Below are 26,818 nucleotides of genomic sequence, written 5' to 3' on the forward strand. Positions count from 1 at the left end.
TATAGACTATGAAGAGCAGTGGAGATAAAATTGCACGATGTAGAACACCAAATTAAATTGCCGTTCGGCAGAGAGCGCATTTCCAACAGCACACTTCGTTGCGTTCTTTTATAAAATGAAAAATGTAGTTATGATCAACTCTATCAATGTCTAGATAAATCTTATAGTGTACAATATGCTTTCACGTTTTGTTTCCAATGCTTTGATTTCTTGCATCTGCTGAGCTCCCCTGTATGTACCAGAAATTTTGGTCTTGATTTATTGTTACTAGCCATTTTCTTCAGCGCGGGGTGGTCGCAGATCAGAAATGATACGCTCATAACTTCCAAGCGTTTCCAATGACCAAATCCTAATTACTTTTCAAAAATATTCAAAGCAAGGTTTTAGTCGTTTATCTAACATTAGTTGGCTTTGCTTTCCTGATACTCTGATTTCCTCTGGAAAGAACTCTGATTTATTGTAAACGGTCAATTGAGTAAAATAGAGTCATAAGGAGAAAAATACCGGACATATGAAGAGTAAAACTACAATATCATGATCATATTCACCTTCATTACACTTATGATCAAAAGTCACATTGTTATGGACGGGATAAGATAACGTCAATTAATTAAATCAATGTCATTACAATTCACAATCACTTTGGCAGCGTTCAAACATATTCTTCCTTCCCATTACAGCCCAGATAGGTCTCTCAAATTCCTCCGTCAAGATTACTGCTCTGATATAAACGTCTGCAATTCTAGCTATTCTCCGAGACAATTATCTACCTTTTGTCATTTTGGGGGATAAGTAATTGTACGTGGTTGGAGATACAATGAGAAAGAAACAAAGTAATACACAGTTGGAAGTTCCTGAGAAAAGTCATTGCATGAGTAGAAACAGCAGAACATTAACCCCGAGTCTCTTTCAACTTCACTGAGTTGATAATAGCCTTTATGAACGTTTCTAAAATTGGAGGAAATGCTTCAAATTTTAAACTTGTTCACAACTTATTTGATTAAGAAATGCCCATTGTATATACTTAGCAGCAGTTTTTTCACAAATGAAGCAATAACAGCTAACCCTGAAATAAAAAACAGACATATTTTTTAAATCTAAAAGTAGTCACACATCCATATCAAACTAAAAAGGACCTGAAAATAGTTCCTGATCAAATTATGACATTATTTACTGCATAATAACTTCAAGTTATATCAATTTAGTCAATCAAATATTTTGAGGCAAAACCGACAAAAATGGTAAAGATCCTAGCTATTCTTTAAAAAGTTTTTTTGAGTCTAATGAGTGGAATAATATTTTACATATGCGCCAAAATACATTGAAGTAAGAAACAGCCAGTAGATACAAGAGAAGGATTAGAGTAAAGAGAAAAGTGTTTATGAATAAGGATGAAATGAGGAATTGAAATAGGACATATTCAGAGATTTCTACACACCTGATTACATGAAACACTAAAGGGATAGAGAGAGAGAGAGAGCATAAGAGATAGATATAGAAAGGAGTAGTGGTTGCAGTAGAGAGTGGAAGAAGTAACTAACATTATAATCATTATTACTACTACTACTATTATTGTTGTCATTACAAGAAGACTAGAATTGATAGATAGTATAGAAACACTACAAGAACAGTTGCTTGTTCAATTGAGGAGCAGTTGATTGTGGGGTTCAGAGTAAGGATGTGGAGGAGGAGAGATATAACAAGTAATATAAATGAGGTAATAGATTGAAGCAAGTTCATTCATTCACTCATCTTTACAATACACACACAAACACAAACACACACTTTGTGAACAAAACATGACCGATTTATCGTGACTATCTCCCTCAATTCCTGAGATTTTCTAGAAAATTCTGAGTATTCTTCAGTGAGAATTATGCATTGTTAGATATCCAGGGTACCAAAACATTGTACTTTTCTTTGTTTGGTCTGGAAATGTGAGTTCTCAACAGAAATTCTGGATGCGTTTTGGCTGTGACCGTTCTAGAGTGTATTAGCTACTGGTCCCATATCTCGTTGAGGAGAGGTGGCAAGTCTTGGTCGCGTAGCTTCAGCCCAAACAGGTACTCCGAGTGTTGGTTGTTGATCGATCGCAACTCTGTCAACTTCATCAGCATCTTGGGCAGAATGAGCGTCTCTTTCGGTCTCCGCTGCTTCAGATATACTCGCAGAGTCTCCAAGTAGGGTTCTTGTAGCTTCTCAATTGTGTCCCGCCTTGCTAGCCCGTATCGATCTGCAAACAAGTTACGAGAATAACTCACAAGTAAAATGCTATTTTTGTCCGAGAAAAGGCTCCACGAATTTCACAAATTTTCACATCACGAGTATCCACAGTTAAATTTATTGAAAGTTTAAACATTCAATCCCAAACATGACTTCAAATCAAAATTCCTTGCTATATTGATGCCCAAAAGAGGGAAATGCTGATATTTCAAAAACAAATTTTACGAGAAATCAATACTTTACATTTTCATACGCCAGAAACAATAATGATAAGCAATTTTTTGTGCAGCGAGCACAATATCATCCACAGTTATGATGCTATTTATAACTGTAGATGCTATTTTAAAAATAACTTTTTAAAAAATATCTGTTGGAAAGCGTTGACAAAATGAAATTTTCACTTTTTGTGACCATTGTTTTTCGTATTTCAAAAGAATTTTTTTTCAAAATGAGTAAGCACATTTATGGTTGTTCTATTCCACTAGACTTAGCTCAAAGAAACTGTTGACATTCTGACCAAATTTCTGAAGTTTTCGAGAAAGCAAAAAGTAAAATTTGATCTGTTAATTGGGTACTGTTGGAATTGAAATGTTGAGAGATTGACCTGATGCGAGTATGCAGAGTGCAATGATAAGAGCGTACTCCACTTCGTCCAACTTCAGTTCAGCCATGCTGCGTGCGAAGTCAAACATGGGCTCCACGAACTCATGCAGTCCAGAGTTGGCCAGGTCTTCTCTCGACAGTCGGATGCCAGTGGCCATCAACAACTTCTCATCCTCCGCCTCGTAGTACTGGGCAGTGTGCAACATCAGCACCTAACACACACACACAAACCCACACATCAACACCTGTTGATTACGTACTTAAATGACTAAATTGAAAACTATCTTTTATCCAAGGTTCCGTTCTCCGATTAACGAGAACACTTGCAGTTTTTACATAAAACGTACCCGTAAATGTTGCCATTCATATGTTTTTGTTACTATTTTGCTTCTATAAACATTCTTCTATTTCATCTCCTTCCACCAATTGGAATTGTCTTACTACTACAATTACTCTTACAACTAAGTAGTCGTCAAGGAACTATCTTCTAATAGTTTTACCATTTAAGGGACAATTTTGTGTTCTCTCCATAAGTGGAATGGAGTGCGTAAGTACTTATTATAGTTGGATTATTCAATCAATCTCAGCCTAACTGACCTCAATGGCAGAAGTCTTGAGTAGGATGATCTGGTCTTTCCTGTCGAGGGAGAGGAAGCCGGGAATGCGCTTGGTGAACTCTACAATGGCCTGTACACACAGAATCGTGATCTCTGTCATGTGTTGGAAACGCCTTCTGGCACCCTCCTCTGCAGACATCCCAGGGGGGTTAGTTTCGTCATCCCCCGGCAGACCTGGCCAAGGCTGAAAGGGAAGACAGTTCACAAAATTACAGAAATAGTCTCACTCTTCCTCGGAATTCGTCAATCGATGTGCATATTTAGTCAATACGACACCAGTGTCTTTCTTACTGAACAAATACACATGGAAGTAAGAAAAGCTTCCAGGCACCACATGTTTTCATTTTTCCATTGCCAGAATACTGCTCTACTCTACAGTTTCTGTCCATGCTAATGCTTCTTAACTACTTCAATGCATACAAAACACAAAACTGCGCCGTTTCTGATCTTGTGTTTTTTTTTCAAAATATCCTTAAAAACAAGCAAAAGTTTCCAAGAAATGAGATAATTTCTCAACAACAAAAGCATATTTTGCACGACACTTTGAGGCTTTTGTGGAAAACAGTGACAAAGGCATCAATTAGCTCAAAATTCTGTTTTTGAAAATTTTTATTAATTACTTCACAAAAAATTAGAAATTTTGATCTTTTCCGTTTGTGCCCCTCAGGTAATTTTCTCAGGAGCCTTTTTATCGAGAAAAGCTAATTTGCAATTTGTCTTCTTGATCCGCCAATTAGAACCAATTTGAATAATTCAGCGATTGTAATACGTTATGCTTAGCAATTTGATAAGGTAAGGAAGCTTGGAGTGTGAACTAACAGTGACTTTCTGGATGTCTTCAACAGCTGGGAAGCTGTAAGTTCTCTTTGCATGTAGAATTCTCTTGATGAGATTTGCCTGATCTTCCTCCATCAGACTGAGGGCAGTGCTAGAGTCACGCAGAGTAGGCAACGCTCCAACAGTCGAAGAGCCACAGACGACCTTGCTACCACCTGAGATTACTTGAGGACCTAACGTCAACACAGTACGCATTGTTACAGACACTTTATAACAAAGGTTAAAAGAGCAACTAGCACGTGTAAATGAAAGAGTGGTTTAATATGGTTCCCAGTCAACTCACAAATATAATTCACCATTTATGCCAGCAAAATAGAGATCATTAATATAGAAATAGAAATAGGAGGGAGCTCCTTTCATATGCTACTGTAAGGTTATGTTGCAGTGCAACTGACCTGAGTTGTTTGTGAGGTTGGAGTTGTTGTTGTTATTGGATGTGTGGTGGTGAGGGTGAGAGTGGTGACCTTGAGGTTGACCCTGAGAAGAAGAGGGGGTGGAAGAGGGGGACTCAGAGAACGAGGAGGAAGAGGAGGTGGACAAATGAGGTAGTCGGGCGGATGAATTTCCACTGCCCTCGCTACTTGAGAAGTTACCTACAAAAACAACAATAAGAACCCTCTCAAACCATAACTTAATGACGAAAATAAATTGTTTACTCGGTTCTTTACTACTTACTTTTTACTCAATCAGCACAAACAAAATGGTAGAGGGTCAAATGAGCCCAGATATCACGATAATATCGAAAAGATCAGGTTTGCAGCTTCTCACAAGTATAGAAGAGGAATAATTGCTTCAAGTGAACAGATTAAAAATAAATTGCTGTAAGAATTAAAGAGAGCAAGAAAAGAGCAAAGAAAATGAAAGAGACTGGCACGAAGCACGCAACCGAAATGAGATTTTGTAGCGTGTCCCAAAGTTGAAATACACGAACGTTTCAACAGTCGCTAAACAGAACTCGAAGGTCGAAGTTCGAATTTAAGACATGTAGATATTGGCATTTGAAGTTCATATGCAAGCGTAGTCTTTCTAACGTTATAACTCACAACAAATCCGCCATTATTTAAGCACAAAAAGTTCTAGCGATGTCTGCTTAGTTTTTTGACTTAATCAACTATTCTTTCAGAGTCGAATTGCTTTGAGAAATTATTTGTTCAAGGACTGAAATACAACATTTTACATTATACCACGGTTTTACATAAGTTTTGGAAACAAAATATTTTCAACTGTATGTGCTAAACTTCCTTGACGTTTGTAAAACGATCCGGAAAGCTACAGATTTCGTTTCTACACTGAGTCATGCATGTATAATAAAACCAATTTTTGGATCTGATTTTATACTCAGGAAATTCAAGACTTTCAAACTTCTACAATCATTCGAAAATTTCATGGGTAAAAATTATTTTTCCCATTGTATCAGTTGAGCAAAAAAACTTGTGGCAGGGCCCACTGAATTAGTAATTTATGCAAATGAGGAAAAAGTGCTCCCAATATAGTTTCCTGTTGAGCGCAGCAGTTAGTATTTCATTTCTATTTCTACTATCTGATTTTTTGCGTGATTTCTCTAACTGTTCATGAGTACTCAAATAGGACTCTAAACATCTTGAAAACAGAGCCTCATAACACATCTTGATGACTTGAACGATTACTTTGTTTCAATTGGACCAAAATTATCTGCAAAATTTAATAACGAAAAAAACAGTTGCAATATACGCAATAATGAAAAACGATGGTACTTCATCAAACAAATGAATTGAGGAAAATGAAAAACAAGAAAAGTACTGGTCATGATGGAATCTCAAACGAAATTTTGAAGTGTTGTTCTCCCATTATTGAATGTCATCTTGCAAGAGCCATTAATTATTGTTTGCTAGAGAGTATTTTCCCAGATTCATTAAAAATAGCCAAAGTAATACCCTTATATAAAAAAGGAAACAAGACTGACCCTGGTAATTACAGACCTATAACTTTACTGAGTACAATAAGCAAAATTCTGGAGAAGATCTTAACCTAAGAGGATGATGAAATTTTGTGTAAAAAATAATTTGCTAGCGAACAATCAGTTTGGCTTTAGATCTAAAATGTCATGTGTGCATGCAGTTGCCACCATAACGGAGTATATTCGAAATGTTATTGCCAACAAATCAACTGGGCAAGCTAGTTTTATTGACTTAAGCAAAGCTTTTTGATACAATAGATCATGAAATTTTGTTACTAAAAATAGAAAGATATGGATTCAGAGGTCCAATTTTAGAGCTATTAAAGAATTATTTAACTGGGCGCACCCAGTTTGTAAGTGCAGGATGCAAAAAAAAACGACAGAAAAGCAAATAGTTTGTGGCGTACCTCAGGGCTCTGTTCTGGGCCCTTTTTTGTTCATTTTGTATATCAATGATCTCCCCGCAGTTTGTAATGAAAGCACTTTAGTAATGTTCGCAGATGATACTACTGTTGTTAATGCCAGTAATGACAATAATTCGCCTCTACAAATGGATGTTTAAAGAGTTTCCAACTGGTTTAATACTAACAAATTAACAATTAATTATGTCAAAAGTGAAGCTATAAATTTCGGTAAACCCACAAAAGAAAAAGTAAAATTCAAGGATAATGCTCAAGTATTTAGGAATCTACATTGATAAGAACTTAACATTCCGTGATCATGTTGATTTTGTTGTTAAAAAACTTAACAAGTTTGGCGGACTAATGTATCGGGTACGACATTTTTATCCAAGAAGGTGTCTTCTAATGTTTTATGACTCTTTTGCCAAATCGGTCATAACTTATGGTCTATTAGTCTATGGGAACACAAGCAAACAGAATTTAGAAAAAATTGATAGGTTACAGCGAAAAATCATTCGAGCAATTTTTTTCAGGAAAAAAATATGAATCCTTAGGTCTTACACTAATTGGCAACAAGATATATACTGTATACGAACTTTACGTGATTGAACTTGTCAAAGAACTTTTTAAACAAATAAGGTCCGAATCTCCGCTACAATACATAATTCCGCAAAGTCTAGCAGTCATTAAAAAACAAACGAGATGGAGTTTAAGATTTCCCCCACCAATTTCGAAAACTACAAAAAACAAAGTCATTAGCTAACTTGTTGAAGAAAACATATAATTGGCTAAAACAACTGAATTTATTACCCGAAAACTTTCAAAACTTTAGTTTTCAGCAAGTGAAAGCACATATATCAAAAATAAGTGAGCTTTACATTAAAGATAATAGGGATGTTTTTACCCTCTATTACTAACTTTTAATACGCTTCAGCAAGATGTTTATTTACATCAATTTATTTGGTTTATTAATTTTTGCGTATATGGGCACAGACTTGAAGAGCAATTATGCTCATTTTGTGTCCTAATTGGATTGTAATTGGATGTGATGATTTGAAATGTTGTCCAATACTATCCAATTGAATTAACTATTCTATTCTACTCTTAAAATGAAAACATTCTTGATCTTCGAACGGTCGAATAAGCGACACAATGATCACAAAGCAGGAAAATGACCAAAAGTCGCTTTGCTAATGACCCAAAACTGCATCAGATCAATTCTGAATTGAAATCGCAGAAATTTTTTCCTCAAATGTTTATGGTTCAGCAAGTTTCTGCGAAAATGTTGTTTTATTAATCAACACTTAAAAGGAGAGATCCTATTTTCCCCACATTTAAAAGGGAGAGATCCCCCAAAGATCTCAGTAATCGTTCCTTACCGATAAATTATCTTTTTGGCTAATTTTTGAAAAAATTTCATCAGAATTGTGCTGCCTAAATACCAAGTGTTGAATTTTCCAGCTATGTCAAGCTTGAGAAGAACAATTCTATAAAGTGATACTAAATACGTCTAAGCAATTGTTTTAAAACTGTTTGATAAAAGAAGAACTTGCCTGACGAGCTTTGATGCTATGTCATTAAGTAATGGCCACAAAAACAAACTCGATTCATCATAATCTTGTTGACCTATCAATCAGATGTCAAAAGTAAATTTCCCCACCCACAGAAACCTGATTCTAACATCCATCGACCTCCAACTAATGAACTCGATTGTATCTAGGTCACATATTGTTCTCATGAAATGTTGATGAAAAGAAAAAATCACCTCCGTAATACGGAACTAAGATCTAGTCACATGTCAATCAAGTAAAATATTTTTGCTACTCTAAATTTCAGACGACGATTTCCTAGCACATCTGAGAGAAGCACGCTATTGCGACTTCGAAATACAGCGGCAAACCGCGAAAAGTTTATCTCAGGTGTGAGGAACCCTGAAGAATAACTTAAACTACTAGACGGCATCAAAGCAAAGCCAGCAATGTTGGTTACTGAAATGACCGAGAGCTCACAGTTAATCAAGTAATAAGTCTTTTACTGTTAAAGAAGTTGGGTACAACTTGGCAAAGAGCTTTCAAAAACCAGTTGAAAAATTTACGGCTAATAAAAGCAATAACATGTGCACTAGGTGCGGAGGTAAGCCACTCTCTAGTAGACCCTGTTCAGCGCTATGTAAAAAAAAGCAACACCAGTGAAAAGATGGGAAATTTCTCAAAAATGTGTAGAAGCAAACCCCAACCAAATTCAGGTAAGTACAATAAAATAACTTTGCGAAGAAAATATTTAGTCAGAGCAGGCATCCCAGTGATGGGAAAGTTTTATAATAAATAACAAATCTTTATCATGTATGCGACAAGGGAATATATTAAAACAAACTGCAAAATAAAAATGCAGGTAGATACAGGTGCAGATAGCACAGTATTATCAACAAAATTATGGACTGAGCTGGGTAAACCTCAACTGGATAAAAAGATAAGACAACTCGAAGCTTATGATGGTAATCAATTAACGCTTCTGGGATCACTTACTTGTGACGTTGAGTGGAACGGAAGCAGGCACACATAAAAACAACTAGCAGTTGTGCAGTCTGATAAAGAGTTTGGAATACTTGGCAGAGATCACCTACCCAAGCACGGTGTGAACAACATCAAACCGAACACCTACTTGCTGCAAAGGGTCACAAAGCTCATGTGAAGCTGATACCAGGATCACAGCCAATGTTCTGCAATGCCAGAAAAATACCTCTCACTCTTCAAGACTAAGTCACAGAGAAGCTGGAACAGATGGTCAGACAGGGCATCATTGATTCAGAACAGCCAGGAGAGTGCATCTCCAGTGATGTGGCGGAGAAAGAAGAGTGGAGAGCTGAGACTTTTTGTAGAATCATATGCACAATCAACACACCTCAGAAACTGTTTAAGATGTGTCAACTAACTCAGGGATTGAAAAACCCTTCCTCAATTTTCCAGAATTGCATCGAATCGACGCTCAAAGGAATCAAAGGAGCTCTGATCTTTCAAGACGATGTTTTGGTCTATAAAACTACCAATGAGCAGTTCTACAAGAGAATGCTTGCACTCAAGAGTCCACTACTTGAGAAAAACTTTACTATTAATAAGAAAAAAATCTAACTCAAGACCAGTCGATAGCGTTAATTTTTTGTGATACTCCATTTCAAAGTAGGGAATAGCAACAGATCCCTAACACATTGAAAAAAAGCAAAACCACCAACTAATAACAAACAACCCGAATCGTTTGTTGAGCTCACAATTCCGGAAGAATGATACCTGATTTTGCAACAAAAATGCTACCATTAAATAACATAAGAAATCACGATTTCTCATGGGGCAAAATGCAAGAAAAAACGAAGACAGAAATTGATTTATGTGCTAACCCACTTGTACAGGCATATAGTTCAGAAAAAGAAGTAACAGTCACTACTGACGCCTCTGAAAAGACTAACGGTGTTCTTTCGCAAGAAGGACATCCAGTTATAATATGAATCGAGAAAGTTGACTACAGCGGAGCAAAACTACTCAAACATAGAGCGTGAAGTTGTGGTCTCATGATTGAAACATTTTGTTGGAAGACGATTTACCAAAGAAACGGACCGAAATACACTCAATCATCTCTTTGCACCTGACGAGGAGATCCCAAAAACGGCATCAGCTCTAATGGGCAATAGCTCTAATGGATTTTGACTTTGAATTGAATTACATACAAGGAGAGCAGATACCACATGCAGATGCTTTGAGCAGAATGGATTTTGACGAAAACGAATCCAATAGCGATCGAGTGTGCTTCGCAATCAATTAAATATACTTCGCTCAGAGTGATTTCGTGAACTTGGAACAAGTTCGGTCTGTTCGTGAACTTGGAACAAACACGAACAAACATGAAATAAATCAAAAGCGGCAATTGGAAACAATGTTTAGAAGCGGAAAAAGGATTTCAACAACAAAGATGCACTGACTATACTCAATCGAATCATCTTCAGAGGTGTTGTTCCTTTCATTCTACCCAAACTACGACACTTGGTTTTGACACAAGGACAGACACATCCTGGGAAGAATGCAACTGAGGCATCAGTCAGAATGATAGCATGGTGGCCTGACATTACCCAAGACGTTCAACATTTGTTAGTAAACGTAAGAATTGTCAAATGAACAGGCCTAGACTGGGAAAAACAGTCTCTACGTGGCCAGAAGCCGACGTTTGGGAACGGTTCCACGTGGACTTGGGTTGTGTTAAGGATTAAGGCAATATCTTAGTGTTTGTTGATGCGGTTTCTGGCTTGATAGAAGCTTTCCCCGCGAGAAATAGAACATCAGAAATAGTTAAAGTATAACTTAGTCAAATCTTTGCAAGATTCGGAATACCAAAAACTTTATCTGATAATGATCCTGAATTTGCAAGTGGTGACATTAAACAGTGGTGTGAATCACTGGGAATTAAGAAAATGCAATTACTCGTCTATCATCCAAGAGCTAATGGAATAGTTGAAAGAGCAGTTCAGACAGTGAAGTGGGGACTTCAAGCGTGGAGCCCCAATCTTAATGTGTCATTTGGAGCATTCCTGCAAAGGGCATTGATAAAACATCGCAACACTTCAAAGACGAGGGGCAAAACTGCAGTTGAACTTCTATTGGGACACAGAGTGAGACTACCAGCAATAGCAGATTTCGACTTGTGTGAACCCATTCTATTCAAGGCCGATGAAAAGACGAAGACAGTTCCTTCTACCTTCATCATCAGGAAGAGCTTCAACGCATCTTTCATAAAGCCCGAAAACTCAACACGCACTATTCTAGTGAGCGACAACCAAATGTCGAGACTGGACGAGGACAATGTGAAAACTGAACCACCAGTTGAGGAGACCATATCAATCAAAACCAAAACCTCAGCACAGATGTAGGCCCTTCACATCAAGATAAAGCTTCTGCAGCCACATCAGCTGCAGAGCATCAACAACCCCGACCATCAGAGCCTTTACGAACATCAGCAAGAAACCAAAAAAACCGGAAAGAAGAACTTGCCTGACGAACTTTGTTGCTATGTCGATCAGTAATGGCCACAAAAATAAACTCGATTCTAATTTTGTTTTGGCTCTATCATTATCTTGTTGACCTATCAATCAGATATCAGAAGTAATTTCTCCTACCCACAGAAACCTGATTCTAACATCCAGCGACCTCTAACTAATGAACTCGATTGTATCTAGGTCACATATGATTCTCATGAAATGTTGATGAAAATAGAAAATCACTTCCGGGATTCGGAACAAAGATCTATTCACATGTCAATCAAGGAAAATATTTTTAGCTACCCTAAATTTTCTCTTTATATTTTCGCATAGATAACTACTATAAATACGAGCTAAATTTTGTATATTTTCAGTTCTAATTCTAATTTAAAATTCAACTTATTGAATTCTTTTGACCCGTGTTACCGACCACGACGAAATGTTTATAAGTGGCATTATAAGTAAAGAAGAAATAAACCGAAATAAAATTTCTCATGTGAATACAACAACTCGATATAAAAACAGACTGGGTTGGGAGAAAGTTGGGAGCAAGCATTTTCGTACAGTTTACAGTCCCGTCAGAAATTCGCAGTTTGGATTATCTGTTGCTCGTGGTCAAATAATTAATCATTCGCCCTCCGCGGCTGAATCACAAGATGCATCTTTAATTTCAAGACTTTTTCTAGTCTCTTGGGCGTTGTTCCAATCCAATGGTCAATGAGCGCGTATATGTAAACATTCTCGCCAATCCATCTGCCGTGCGCACTGACGATTTGTTTTAAAATAAGCGAAATTTCCCTGGGCCAAACGATGTCATATTCCTTGATCAACATTAGATTGATGCCAATTAGTTTGTTTCATGAGGTAAAGTACAAACTCCTTGAAGGCCTGACCAATATATTGGTAGAAAAGTGCTTTTTGCAATATTAGATTTAAACCTTATTCCTTTGCATGAAGATGGCTTGACCCATGTGTGTGCTCTTCCAATCTAGAAATTCAAGTACATAGCCCTTTGTCAGCTAAGTAATTTCTCAATTGAGTCAATGGGCGTGAACTGAGGATGCCTACGGCTTCTACCACTACTGTTTGACTGAAATGACTCAATGCTTCCGAAGATAACGAGCAATTTTTGTCTTGTGGTGTTTTGGAAATGAGTCTCATGGCTGGAGTTGCTCGAAAAACATGCCGTTGTCGAAGACTAATATCAGAGTATCCTCGTTTCGGGAGAAAAGGGCAAACGGCCACGAGTAAGCAATTTGTGGAGGTCCTCTCAAACTTCTAATGATGCGCTAAACGTATAACAAGGTATCAAATCATGAATATTTGAGTTCTGACGGAGTTTTCACTCTTTCAATGTGGAAGGGTCCCAAAAACGCCAACGTCTGCAGTATTTGCCCAAACGTCTTGAGTGCTCTGGGTAAACCAATCATCAAAAAAATTTCCTGAAAAGGAGCCAAGACATGTTTGATTCTATTGTCAGTCATGATGTGCCTTCCCAATCAATTGTTCTGGTAATCTGCGCTTTCTATAAAGCATCAAGGGATGTTTCTTCTCGAAAAGTAGTCCCGCCTTCTGGAGTACCTCTTCAATTCCAAGAGAACCGCTGCTGTCAATGAAAGGAGTGAAAGGGAGCAACTTGTAGCCTACATCCAGTGCTGATACGTTTGAGCCTAGCCTTGCCTCTTCTGGTGAAAAATTAGATGTCAGAAATCCTTCTGTTGGCTGTTTTTCTTACGGTATCGCTATAAAACTTCCCTGTTTGTTCCAATCTATCACGAATTTGAAAACCTCGGAATCACAATTTGGTGATGAACAGGTATGCTTTCAACTCATGGGGCGTAGGTCTTTGTCCTTGAGTCAGCTGAAAATTCTTTTTCGCCCTCTAGTTTACTAAAAAAAAGGAAGGCACACCAGCCGAAACGCTTCAATGTCAGAGGGTGCCAATCCTCTTGTTCGGTGATCAGCTGGATTTATCTTTTTCGGAATCTGCCGCTAGGCGACTTTTTCTGAGTCTTCAGCAAATTTTAAACGGTTTTGCTATATACATTTTTGCCGGTCTTTGTATTTGATCCAGCCAAGCACAACCACGCTCTCAGCCCTTTTTCAGAAACCCGCCAGCTCAAATCCCAGAGTTGCTGCTTCAAATTCCCACTTGGGAAAGCTGATCAGTTTAATATACACCACCTAAGACTTGCTGACGACGTGCCTAGTTGAATTTCTCCTGTCTGAGGAAATTCTCTGAAAACAAACAACTGCTGTGATAGCTGATAGTGAAGCATCAGTATATGTGTGTGCAACTTATGAACTCCATTTGTATATTCGACCAAGCAGAGGAATTTAAACTAGGCATGGTTTCGAATTCTCAAAAGCTCACTGATAAGATAATCTTCTGACATGAGTTGATCGCAATAACGCTCCTCCTTGATGACCTTTAGAAGTACGCGTCTGATTCGACTAGAGAAAGGTAATAATTGTATCAATTTAGATAAAGGAGGCCATAGCCAAACTTCCTTGGCTTGATATGTTCTCGTATTTTAAATGGGCTTTTGCAAACACCTAGTATCCACTGTAACTTTGCAACCGTGGTGACTATGTAGTCCTGTAGAAATGTTCTCAGGGCATTCAAGTCATTGCTGAGAAATTTGGCGAGGTTAAAACCACCTTTTTGAGAAACTGAGTTCCGTTGCTCTTTGAGGCTTCTTATGTTGACGTGAACATTTGAATGAAACCCTACATGTAGAAATGTCTGACAGAGTCATAGGCCTCAGGATGCTACTGCCTCTAATTAAAAGTATGTAAGAATTATTACGTTTTTGTCTCATAAACTAAGGTCCTGAACTTTAATTTAAAAAACTTAAAGTGTTAGATGTGCTCCATTAAAAAGCACAAAAGCAAAAATTCTGTCATAATTTTCTTGAGCCTTTTCGTTAGGATTTTATTTATTTTTTTTAAAAGTACAGGAAAAAAATAGTAGAAAAGACCAAATAGTCCAAAAACGGTCCGAACATTTATCGCAAACCTTTTCTTCAACGGTTTATGTTTCTGAATTCTGGACAGCGACAAGGTAAGGCAATTTGTGAAAAGATCGATGAAACTGCAATCACTCAACAGAGCATGCGATGTACAATTAAAAAGGACTTCGTTTGGTTAAGAAAGCTAATCGAGACAACGTCACATATATAGCGAGAGTATGGATCATAAATGGAGAAGCCTCTAACATTCAGGAACATACCAATATCCTAATAACCGTTAGCTGTATACAAGAATGTTGAAACAGAGGTTTATGTATATTATCAGAGATCAATTGAGATCTTTCAAAAGATGCAGCCGAATAGTTTTGCAGTAGAATAGAAGAAAGACACAATCTGAAATCTTAAAAAAATCATTTTCCGATCAAAGGGTGTCGATACGCTTTAAATGCACAGAGACAAAAAGTGACTTCAGAATCAACTCAAGATGTTATTAAAAAAGACAAAGGAGCTTCCAATGATGCGACAGAGGACCAGTTTAAATGATGAAAAGCAATCGGACAAAATTTAAGGTATGTACCGTAAATAGTGCAGAAATTTTGCTAAATATTTTGTTAAACAAATTACCGTATGTTAACCTCGCAAAACATTGTTTCTGGAAAACGGAATCTGACGCCCCAATGCAACTCGATTCTTTTCAGAGGTGTATCGATTCGGCTTGAGTAAAATAACTGTGCAATTTCGGCTTTTCAATCATTTTAAACTAGCAGGCCCGCAAAACCATAACAAAAAATATTTTACACGAATAAAAGGTTTTAAAAAAATTAATGTTTCTGTTTCGCTTCGCAGCGACTCGGGCTCGAACCCATATCCCTCGCTTAACAGCCATAGGTCTCACCAATTGCACTTGTCTTTTGCTCTTTCTACAGCAAATTTCTGAACAAGTACGTTTGTGACCCGCTTGTTTTTGCTATACCACATGCTTACTGAGCGCAAAAAATGTGCATAATAGGAGCTTAAATAGGATGGCAAAGCGCGTCTCAAAACGCAATGATTATGCGCTCGGTTGCATGATTAAGCACCCAAAAAATATGCTACGATAGGAGCAATGTTAACGATTGTGCTCAATTGCGACTGATGTTTAATATAATAAAAGAAGATTAGACAACACGACTAAAACTGCTCAAAACTTAGTTTCATAGTGATTTTATGGACAATGGTAATAGAACCGCAAATCAACAGCTATAAAATGAAACTCAACCTGTGATTATCCTATGGAGGACAGAAAGAAAGTTCAAATTCAGTCTGTTTGAAGCTCTTGGTGAATACTGTTTTTGCCTCCCGTTTCGTGGGGTGACTATTTGCTCAACTGGTTTTCTTGATCATTAAATTTGAGATGAGAAAAATAGAGAAGTAAACAAAGGGAGAGAGAGAGAAAGAGAAACGGAAAGACGGGAAAAGGAGATAGGGAGAGAATGAGAGAGAAACAGAACGGAGGAAAGAGAAAAAAGAGAGGACGAAACACACACACACACACACACATACACACACAAACACACACAAAGCGAAAATGAGAAACAGAGAGAGAGAGAGAGCGAGAAAGAAAGAAAAGAAAAATGATTGCTCTAAAATTTGTTTAGGGGCAAGAATACTAACCAGAAAATCCAAATGGTTTACGAAAAACCATCGTTCAAAGGTTTGAAATAAAAAACAAAGAAAAGACCAAGCGAATGGAAAGAAGAATTGCTACAAAGAGAAAACAATTGCCATTTTCATCCCTCAAAAACACACACATAAACCAACTCGCGACACATGGTGTTGATTAGAAATTTTCATGTCTAGAAACAGGAAAGTACCCGGCACGCGTTCGAACCCTCGACCCTCAGAATAGCAGTCCTCCCTCTTATCAACTGGGCCATAAATACAACAAGCAACCCTTCCTCAATCGCTTTTATTTTTCTCAAAAAAACATATTTCCGACTGAGAGCATTTGAGCAAAAATCAAAAGGTAAAGCGTGAAAAACTTAGTTGGAAGCTAAGAGTGTTCTAGAATAGAGCAGAATCTGCATAGCTAAAACTTTGAAGAAAAACACACGTTTACAGTAAGAACTTCAAAATAAGTTCTGGAGCAATTAAAAAACACGTAGTACCAGGGCAGTAAATCCTCCCTCTGGGCGAGCATTCCTTCAAGCTCTCTTAGCCTCGTGATAACTGCACCCGACTAACAGTCTTTTGTCCCAGGTTCGGTTTTCATCCATTTAATTTGAGCATTTTAGGTCATTGACCTCTCTCGATATTTTCGCTTAACCATGCTGCTCAATGCGGCTCTCAAACATGCGCTTCGAGAAGCACCTTAATTATGCAGAAAAATTGTCACATTTTAGAGCTCACGCGTTTAATATATAGGGTTAGCAATTTTCATCCCCCAAACACACACAGGAATATAAAACGAATCAGCGTCACAAGAAGTGCTCTCGAACAACAGGCGGCATGTAACTGATTAGAAATTTTCATAAGAACAAAAGGGAGGGTACCCGACACAGATTCCAAACCTCGACCCTCAGAATAGCAGTCCTCCATCTTCACAAATGCACTATAACGACTCCATACCACCGTTTCTCAAAATCGCTTTTGTCGTATCAATAAACATATTTCAGATTGTGAGCATTTGAGATGACACAAAAATCAAAAAGTTAAATGTGAAAAACTTAGTTGAAAGCTTAGAGCGTTTTAGAATAGAGCAGAATCTGTCAAGCAAAAACTTTGCAGAAAAACACATGTTTACAATAAGAACTTCAAACTTAATTCGTGAGCAATTAAAAAACACTTAGTACCAAGGACAGTAAAACCTCCCTCTGGGCGAGCATGCCTTTAAGCCCTCTTAGCCCCGTGGTAACTGCACCTGACGAACACTCTTTTGTCCCAGGTTCGGTTCTCATCGATTTAATTTGAGCATTTTAGGTCATTGACCTCTCTCGATATGTTCGCTTAACCATGCTGCTCAATGCGGCTCTCAAACATGCGCTTCGAGAAGCACCTTAATTATGCAGAAAAATTGTCACATTTTAGAGCTCACGCGTTTAATATATAGGGTTAGCAATTTTCATCCCCCAAACACACACAGGAATATAAAACGAATCAGCGTCACAAGAAGTGCTCTCGAACAACAGGCGGCATGGAACTGATTAGAAATGTTCATAAGAACAAAAGGGAGGGTACCCGACACAGATTCCAAACCTCGACCCTCAGAATAGCAGTCCTCCATCTTCACAAATGCACTATAACGACTCCATACCACCGTTTCTCAAAATCGCTTTTGTCGTATCAATAAACATATTTCAGATTGTGAGCATTTGAGATGACACAAAAATCAAAAAGTTAAATGTTAAAAACTTAGTTGAAAGCTTAGAGCGTTTTAGAATAGAGCAGAATCTGTCAAGCTAAAACTTTGCAGAAAAACACACGTTTACAATAAGAACTTCAAACTTAATTCGTGAGCAATTAAAAAACACTTAGTACCAAGGACAGTAAAACCTCCCTCTGGGCGAGCATGCCTTTAAGCCCTCTTAGCCCCGTGGTAACTGCACCTGACGAACACTCTTTTGTCCCAGGTTCGGTTCTCATCGATTTAATTTGAGCATTTTAGGTCATTGACCTCTCTCGATATGTTCGCTTAACCATGCTGCTCAATGCGGCTCTTAAACATGCGCTTCGAGAAGCACCTTAATTATGCAGAAAAATTGTCACATTTTAGAGCTCACGCGTTTAATATATAGGGTTAGCAATTTTCATCCCCCCAACACACAGGAAAATAAAAGGAATCAGCGTCGCAAGAAGTGCTCTCGAACAACAGGCGGCATGGAACTGATTAGAAATTTTCATAAGTACAAAATGGAGGGTACCCGACACGGATTCGAACCCTCGACCCTCAGAATAGCTATCCTCCATCTTAACAACTGCACTATAACGACTACATACCACCGTTTCTCAAAATCACTTTTGTATCAATAAACATATTTCAGATTGTTAGCATTTGAGATCACACAAAAATCAAAAAGTTAAATGTGAAAAACTTAGTTGAAAGCTAAGAGCGTTCTAGAATAGAGCAGAATATGTCAAGCTAAAACTTTGCAGAAAAACACACGTTTACAATAAGAACTTCAAACTTAATTCGTGAGCAATTTAAAAACACGTAGTACCCAGGACAGTAAAACTTCCCTCTTGGCGAGCATGCTTTTAAGCCCTCTTAGCCCCGTGGTAACTGCACCTGACTAACAGTTTTTTGTCCAAGGTTCGGTTTCACCCATCTACTTTGAGCCTTTTAGTTAATTGACCTCTCTCAAAATGTTCGCTTAACCATGCTGCTCAATGCGGCTCCTGAACATGCGCTTCAAGACGCCCCTTAAACATGCAAAAATTTTGTCCCATTTTAGAGCTCACGCGTTTAATATATAGGATTAATCAAAATGAGTGACCAGATCTTTGAAAAGGACACCGCATAAGATGCAAACTTCATGAAGCTATGTCTAAAAAGCGTCAGTTTTTTTAATTCAATAGGCTTTTTCTGCATAGTACAACATTTTTCAGAGATTTGTGAATATATAACGAACCATGACAGATCTCAAGTAATTTTTTGAGGCTCTTTTCTAAGATCTCAATTGTTTTTCTAAACGAACAAAAATTTTCTTTAAAGAAATCGTAAAATTGTCTAAAAATTTATTAAATGTTCTTTTCAAGTTTTTAATTTTTAAATTCCGGATAACAACAGCGTCCAAAAAAATAATATAATTGCTGTTCTGAGATAAACTCGAGAAAATTGTTACTTATCAATGATCGAAATAAGGACCGGCTTTGGAAAAATGTCGAAATTTAAGCTAAATTGACTTGAATTGCTGCCAAATTTTCCTTTTTCCTCAATTTTCTATGCATTTGAATTCTAAGCACAAAAAATTCGAGAAAATTAACCTAACGGTTACTTATGGATGCCCTCAAAAAACCGTAAACAGCATTAATTCTTCGAAGAAACAACTACTTTTTGACACAATTGAAGACAAATTAACATAAAACGCTGCCAACAATTTGTTTTGAAAAATTTTCCAAAATCAACATTTTCTCTGGTGAAAATCTATACTAAGAGAGGTTTAATTCGATATCACATATGTTCTTCTGTTTGACCTAAAAAGTCCTACAGGGTCTGAACAAAAAAGTGGGGCTAGCATAAAGTTCTCGCACTTCTTTTAAATCTGTTTCAAAAACAGCAACTCTTAGTTTTATAGATCTGAATTTTATTGGCTAAGAGCTTTAGTGTTGGCTACCCTCTCAACAGATATCTGAAAATAAGTTTGAAAAACATTTGAATGAAAATGTGGGGCGAGCATATAATTTCCACGTTATAACATTGCGAATGGTGGATTTCCGTTATTCTCAAAAAAATGCAGTTCATTTCGAATTTACTGTTTTAAAAACTTCAAACTGAATTGAACTAGAGTGAATTTTTGAGTAGCCTTGCCTGAGTGGTTGGTATTGGTGTGTTTGATGTGGTGCTGTTGTTCATTGGGAGAAGTGAATGAAGAAGAGGAGCTGTTAGTAGTGTTGTTGTTGTCCCTGCCGTGAAGAGAGGAAGAAGTTGTAGAATAGGATGGGTCCTGGTTGGAGGAGGAAACACCCCCACCACCAACGTCCATACTGCCAAACTGCCCAGGACCTGTCAACGAAATTTGTTAGAGTAACAAAAATGTGCCCATTATAACTTGTGAAATGTCATATAGCACTCAAAACGAGGTTGAATGTATTGAAATCGCTCGTAATCTCACATCTTTTATTCAGTTTTTTTCCGCGAACTTTATCAGGTTAAAAGTTACAGCATTTAAAATGGCAAAAATGGCGTAAAAGTTTGTTATACATTTTGCAAGGTTTATAATTTTGCAAGGTTTTCTACACAAAGCTATAGTTTGCCAGCTAAATTATTTACTTCAAAGTTTAGTTTACTATAACTCCACATAGATTTGATGCACAGAGAACCATCAGACACTTTTAAAAAATATTAGCCACCTGGAAAAAAGAGTGGAACAAAAAGAACGAAAGAAACAAATTTGCGGAAACAAAAACAAAACTAACTCGTATAAGATCAACAAATTCAAAAGTTAGTTGTTAACATATATTAACAGAGCTCTTAGGAAAACAGCAAAATAATATTCTTGAACAGAAACCTGGGGCCAATAATGTCCTACTTTTAGGTACATAACCTAAGGGCCAAATGTGAATTATCCGTATAATTTAAATTTTCAAATGACACTAACACTAGATTCACATTGACTGATATTTAAGTGTTCCAGCTTAAATTTAAACGTCTGAGTTAAAAAATCAGAACACTGCTTTCGAAAGACGAAATTGAAAACAACCAACTATGGTCGACCAGATTGTTCTCAACCAGCAAGCCTCACACCATTTCAAGAGGGGATATTTCACCAAGGTGAATAAAACGATTTGATATTTCAATTCAAGCTCGATTATGATTTTGTGGTAAACTGATTAAATTTTGTAGTAACCTGCCGCCAATTAAGTGGCATTTAGGTGGTTGTACCTTTGATTTGACTTTTAGTAGTTAAGTGCCTCGAATTAAAGTCTCAGCTTAAATTTCGAATGAGAGCAAAAAAGATTACCCGAAAATCAAGTCAAGCGAGAAAAAAATGCTCAAACTGTCGCAGCCTCCGATGAAAAATCGATTAAGCGATTAGTTACTATATCGACAATAAGACACGGCTAAAATAATTTCTGAAGACATTGTTTGAGAATAATTGAAAAAATAAAAAAACCTATTTTTAGAAATGAAGTTTTATCCGGAGCTCCTTCATTAGGAAAGCTATTCATTAGATATAATAGCATATAGAAACAGATTTAATAGCATATAATAGCATTTAACAATATTAGCCTCTATATAAAATAATAGTGGCGGAGTTGGCGCCTCTATATAACGCCAATGTAAAATTAGAAAATGTGGTCTTCTAAAAATGATTCTTCGATCTTTTCTTGAGCTACAAACCAACTGAAAAAAATTGAAAAAGTCAAAGCTTAAAAAATTTAAATACTTTTTTGGAAACGAATGTTTTCAGAAGTCATAATAGACAAATAATTTTAACAAAAAGAGATGGATTAAGTTACAACACCTCAGAAAGCCAATTGGGTCTGTTGTTAATTGAGCTTGTTGTTTATACTGAGTCACGAGATTAGAATATAACAACGAATACAGAGAAGCCAAAATTTCACATACAATTTTAGGACAGGACATCACAGTGTTCTTCAAGGCACTATATTTGTGTTCAAGCTTTGCCTTACATGTTTGATTAAAAAATCAGAAAACTGCTTTCGAAAGACGAAATTGAAAACAACCAACTACGGTCGCTTATATTGATCTCAAACAACACGCCCTAAACTATTTCAAGTGGGGATATAATTTCAACAATGTAAACAAAATGATTTGATATTACATTTAAAGCTCAATTATGATTTTGCGGTGAACTGATTAAATTTTGCAGAAAACTCCCGCCAATTAAGTGGTAATTAAGTGGATGTACCTTTTGGCTTTTAGTAGTTGAGTGCCGCGAATTAAGTTCTGAGCTTAAATTCCGAATAAGAGCAAATAAGATCACCCAAAAATTATGTCAAGCATGAAAAAAATCCTCAAAATGTCACAGCGTCCAATGAAAAATCAACTCAACGAATAATTGCTTTATCATCGCCAATAGGGCACGACTTAAGTAAATTCTACGAACATTGTTTGAGAGCAATTGAAAAATAACAATGCAAAAGCCATTTTTAATAATGAAGTTTTATTATGAAAGCATCCAATAGATAACAATAACAATAATAGCCTTTATAAAATACATCAGTGGCAGAGTTGGCGCCTCTATATAACAACAATGTAAAATTAGAAAATGTGACTTCGAAAAATGATTCTAGTATTTCATCTGCGAACTTAAAATGTTATTTTATTATAACAAATATTTAAAGGTTGATAAAAATTCCATACAAAGAAAAATTGACTATTTTGTTCATTTGTGAAGTTGGCCTGAATACAATTCTTGGGTATTGTCAGACCACTGACCACTACAACAGTACGAAAAAGTCGTACTTCTAGAGATAAATCTTTTGCCGAAACATTTTCCACAAATGTGAGGAAATATATATGCCATGTTGTATTTCTTATGCTTGCTGTAGTGAAAAGACAGCATTTCCTAACTTACTCAATGTGAAAATTAATTGAGCATAGAATTCTTTTCCAATAAATTTGACATTTTTAACATTTGAACCTAAATCAACGTCCTAGTCAAATTCTTGGAGCAAAAATGGAGGGTCACCGTTCGGAAATACTTGCAGAGGTTTCAATAAAAACACAAAAATCTACTTCACTGAGTGAACTATTATGCCTCTACATCCATGAAATGTGGATCCATAGCAAAGTTTAAAATTGATGATTATTTCAAAAAAATCGTAGTGATCTTTGCTTCAAGAAAGAATCGTGTAGAAATCAATACTATTAGGTAACTTGCAATTATCAGAAAAAAAATTAGATAGTCGCTTGGTAGCTAATAATTAGTAATTTTTATTGTTGATGTTTTAAAAGGCGTTACTGCTTTATACCAAAAATTCAGCACGAGCCTTGAATTGTACGTTAAATTTGGATAAAAACTGAAGATACGTTTTTGCTTTCTTTTCAAACGTCATGTTCTAAATTAATCCAGCTCTGATTAATCTTGACAACAAAATCTATCCTTCTAAGCAAAACTGGAGGTAACTTGTACTGCCGAAATGAGGTTAGAGGCATGCAAAGTGTTTGGAGTACAATGACAGCAATGACTCGAGATCTTTTTTAAATCTGTATTCAATAAAGTGTTAAGTTCCCATACGACCTCTCCGTTAGCAGAAGCTGATACAATGTTTATAAATAAACAAGCCACCTGTGTTGAAAGTGAAGTTTCCCCCATCAGGGGTGCGCATTCCTGAGCTGGAGGGAGATGGCGAAGGGGAGGGGAAGCGTTGTTGTTGTTGACCTCCCGGATGTCCCATGGTACCATTGGATGCGGGCATATATTGACCATGAGCGACATGGTTGCTGCCCATGCCAGGGTGTTGTGAGGGCGGTGCTGGTGGGTTGTGCATGGTTCCAGGGGCACCCAGGGGCAGAGTGGTGGTGAGTCCACCCTGCTGCTGCTGTTTCAACATTTTGCGCTGACGCTTGGAGCGACATTGTTCAGGTGTCAAGAGACCTAAACATTACACTCAATTGCTACATAATAAACACATTAAAGCCAAAAATGAACAGAAGAATTTAGTCACGAACTGGCTCTGTCAAATGTTAACACGAACAACGGCTCTCATACCATTAACGCTCATTTCTGATGTAGAGGATGCTGCGGAAAATAAATTTCTTTTGATAAATTTCCCAGGGTTATTTTTTCCACAAATTTTGTTTGTATCCTGCAATGAACAGGCCCCTGATTTTGTATTTCATTAAATTTCCTTTTGCAATTAGAAGGTCTAGAAAAAAGCTCTAAGACATTTTCGAAATAAAAAAGAAATCTACGTATTCTATTGCAAGCAATAAAAAGTGTAAAATATTCCAAAAAAATATTACGTTTTAAATTATTTTAAAACAGGTTTTCGGAAAACGAATTTGATATTTACTGCACACAAGACTTTATTTGGTTTCTATCTTATGAATGTGAGTCTTTTTAGAAAATTTTTAGGATATCTGGATTAAATTGACTCTGTTAATAGAGCCACCAATAGCAATGCACATCTCTCAATATAATATATGGTACTAATGGCTCAATTCACAATTGTCTGTAAGGCAGCTCAAAAATGTAAGAAGATTTCCGACTTCACACGCATAAAAATTATTTATAACCCAAGAGTCCACAGCCGCAAAAGATATTAACCCATGAATCGACTTTTTTCATCGCTTAACTTGATCCAAAACTACATCCAAAATATGTCTTCCGCTTTTTAATTATGTGTCATCAATAGTATAAAAGCACACGAAAATAAGCCTTCGAAAATTCATTGGCAACACATGGCCCATTTGGAGTTCAGTTCATCAGAAAGGGTCAAAACTTGAAATCAGACATTTTGCGCCAATTAATTTGAGTTGATTATTTGCGTCAGGCATTGAAGTTCTACATTTTCGCCATTTTTACAAGCATTCTATGCCTTTTTCGTTCTATGTCTTTTTCGTTCTAACGGTCCATAAAAAGTTTTCATTTTAAGTTTTAATGTCTCCTGATGTATAGCTAAACGTATAAGAACTTAATAAGATAATAAGAACTAATCTACATCTAGCAATAATGAAAATCAACCTGACCGAATACCGCTGAACAAATTGCTGTTTAACATGTGAGGGGTTGGCTTCGGATGTAGGTAGCTTAAAAATTGAGGTCAGCTTCAGGTGATGATAAACGTGGGGTAGGGGTAAAGGGGGTGTATAGCGCCATCAGATTGTTTGTCCAACCAAGAATATATGCCTTTTCAAGTGTACCTTAGCACACTTTCACTAAACAGTACACTTAGACATTAGAAAGCTCAGAGAGCTGTTCAGAAAATTATTAACTGTGGGCTTTACCGGTTTATTGCGTTTTTGAAGACGGAAAGATGTTTTTGAAACTTAAATCACTTAGGCGACCTAAAAAAATCAAAACAGTCAATAAATACTTTGCATAAACAAAAAAAGACATATTTTTACAACAATTGCTTCAAACTTCGTCCAAGAGGAATTGACAACTTTAACTAATAATGGTGTAAGCTTTGCAGTGGTTTAGTCACTCAATTAAAACACGAATATTCATTTGATCCTGTACGGAACACATAACTCCCACATTAGTATGGACATACAATGCAGCAAATCACTTCATTTTACAGCAATGATTTGTTTGCAAATTTTGTTGGTTCAATAAGTTGCGAAAAAGTCCAAATCTGGAGCAGAAATTGACCGAAAAGATTGATTGAAACTGATATTTATATGCACCCGATTTACGATTGCTTTTCCAGGCCAGGGTTAAAGATTGGTATTGCTAATTAAAACAATCACGTGCACATTTTAAAATGCCGAAAGTCTGCAGTGCCAGAAGTTAAAATGCCAGAAGTTGACTTCCGTTGAATTTCATCATTTTAAAACGTGCGCGTTTCGTGTTTTAAGCATGGTTAAGTGACTCTACAGAAGTTACTTCGAAATTGAGACCGAATATCTCGAACTGCTTCGCGGTTCTCCATAAACGCCAGAAATTCTCAGTGACTTCAAGCAGAGTCACTTAACCATTACTTATTGCCATTCTTCTTAAAAGAGTTGGAGTTAGTTTGTGTTCAATTGTATTGTCTGCGCTCCATCATCCAACCTTTCATTGCTTTTGACTTATGTTCAGAGTTTGAGTAGATTCAGAGATGAGGTTGACTGAATTAGTAATAAGCATTTTCAAGATGAGAAATACAGAAAATTATTGTCCCAATAGAGAAAAAAAACCTGATGAAAAAGTTTAGATGCCTGCGAAGATAACAAAAAATGACGCCCCAAATTGGAGAAAAAAATCATTTCACTTTCAACAACCAGACTCACAAATAAAAACCGACTTTCTTTTAATTTTGGTAAAAATTAGTCCAAGTGAAAACAATCTGACTAAAAATATTATTTCTACAGCTGGCCACTTAAATTTCCTTTTTTTAAAATCCAAACAGTAACCCTGAAAATTTAAAATTCTGCCGAATTTTCAATCTCGGACTGTACGCGATTCGCTGGAAGAGTTGCATATCTTTGAATTTTTGCAAAAGTGTGCGGAATATCAACCGACGAACAAACTAGCCGAAAAAGACAAAAGTAGTTAAATTAGAAGAATTATTTGGTGAGATAAATGTTGCAAGCAAACATAAGTAGGACGCGCAATTATCTTACTCGCTTAGATATGAAATTAACGCATTTGGCCATACCTCACAAGACCGACGTTGAAAAGAGCCAAAATTTTATTTAAAATTATTGAGCAACAAATTCAGATAATTTTTTGAAGCCAGTTAAATTGCTTTGAAATAAGACTACCAAATTCTCAACCAATCATAACAGAGTATTTGAGAAATGAAATTTTAATATTTTATAGCATAAGAAACTGAAAGCAAATTAAAAATGAATTATCTTGAAGCTATTGCGGACACTGACCATGCCTCAGCGGCTC

At 36.7% G+C, this 26,818-nt stretch overlaps 1 protein-coding gene across 2 annotated transcripts in view; it reads right to left on the reverse strand.

Annotated features, from left to right (window-relative positions):
- Positions 1–453: 453 nt before the first annotated feature.
- LOC142345879 (uncharacterized) overlaps positions 454–26,818 on the reverse strand; it is a 105,811-nt gene continuing 79,446 nt past the window's right edge. For both annotated transcript variants that reach the window (XM_075398313.1, XM_075398312.1), the window contains exons 8-14: positions 23,564–23,872; positions 20,116–20,310; positions 4,676–4,873; positions 4,263–4,453; positions 3,424–3,627; positions 2,828–3,038; positions 454–2,233 (exon numbers count right to left, since the gene is read on the reverse strand). In XM_075398313.1, the coding sequence (XP_075254428.1) occupies positions 1,998–2,233; positions 2,828–3,038; positions 3,424–3,627; positions 4,263–4,453; positions 4,676–4,873; positions 20,116–20,310; positions 23,564–23,872 (1,544 nt within the window). In that variant the 3' untranslated portion in view covers positions 454–1,997. The remainder of the gene's footprint in view (positions 2,234–2,827; positions 3,039–3,423; positions 3,628–4,262; positions 4,454–4,675; positions 4,874–20,115; positions 20,311–23,563; positions 23,873–26,818) is intronic.

This window comes from Convolutriloba macropyga, chromosome 9 (assembly GCF_964194025.1).
Source record: "Convolutriloba macropyga chromosome 9, txConMacr16.3, whole genome shotgun sequence".
NCBI classification, from domain to species: Eukaryota; Metazoa; Xenacoelomorpha; order Acoela; family Convolutidae; genus Convolutriloba; species Convolutriloba macropyga.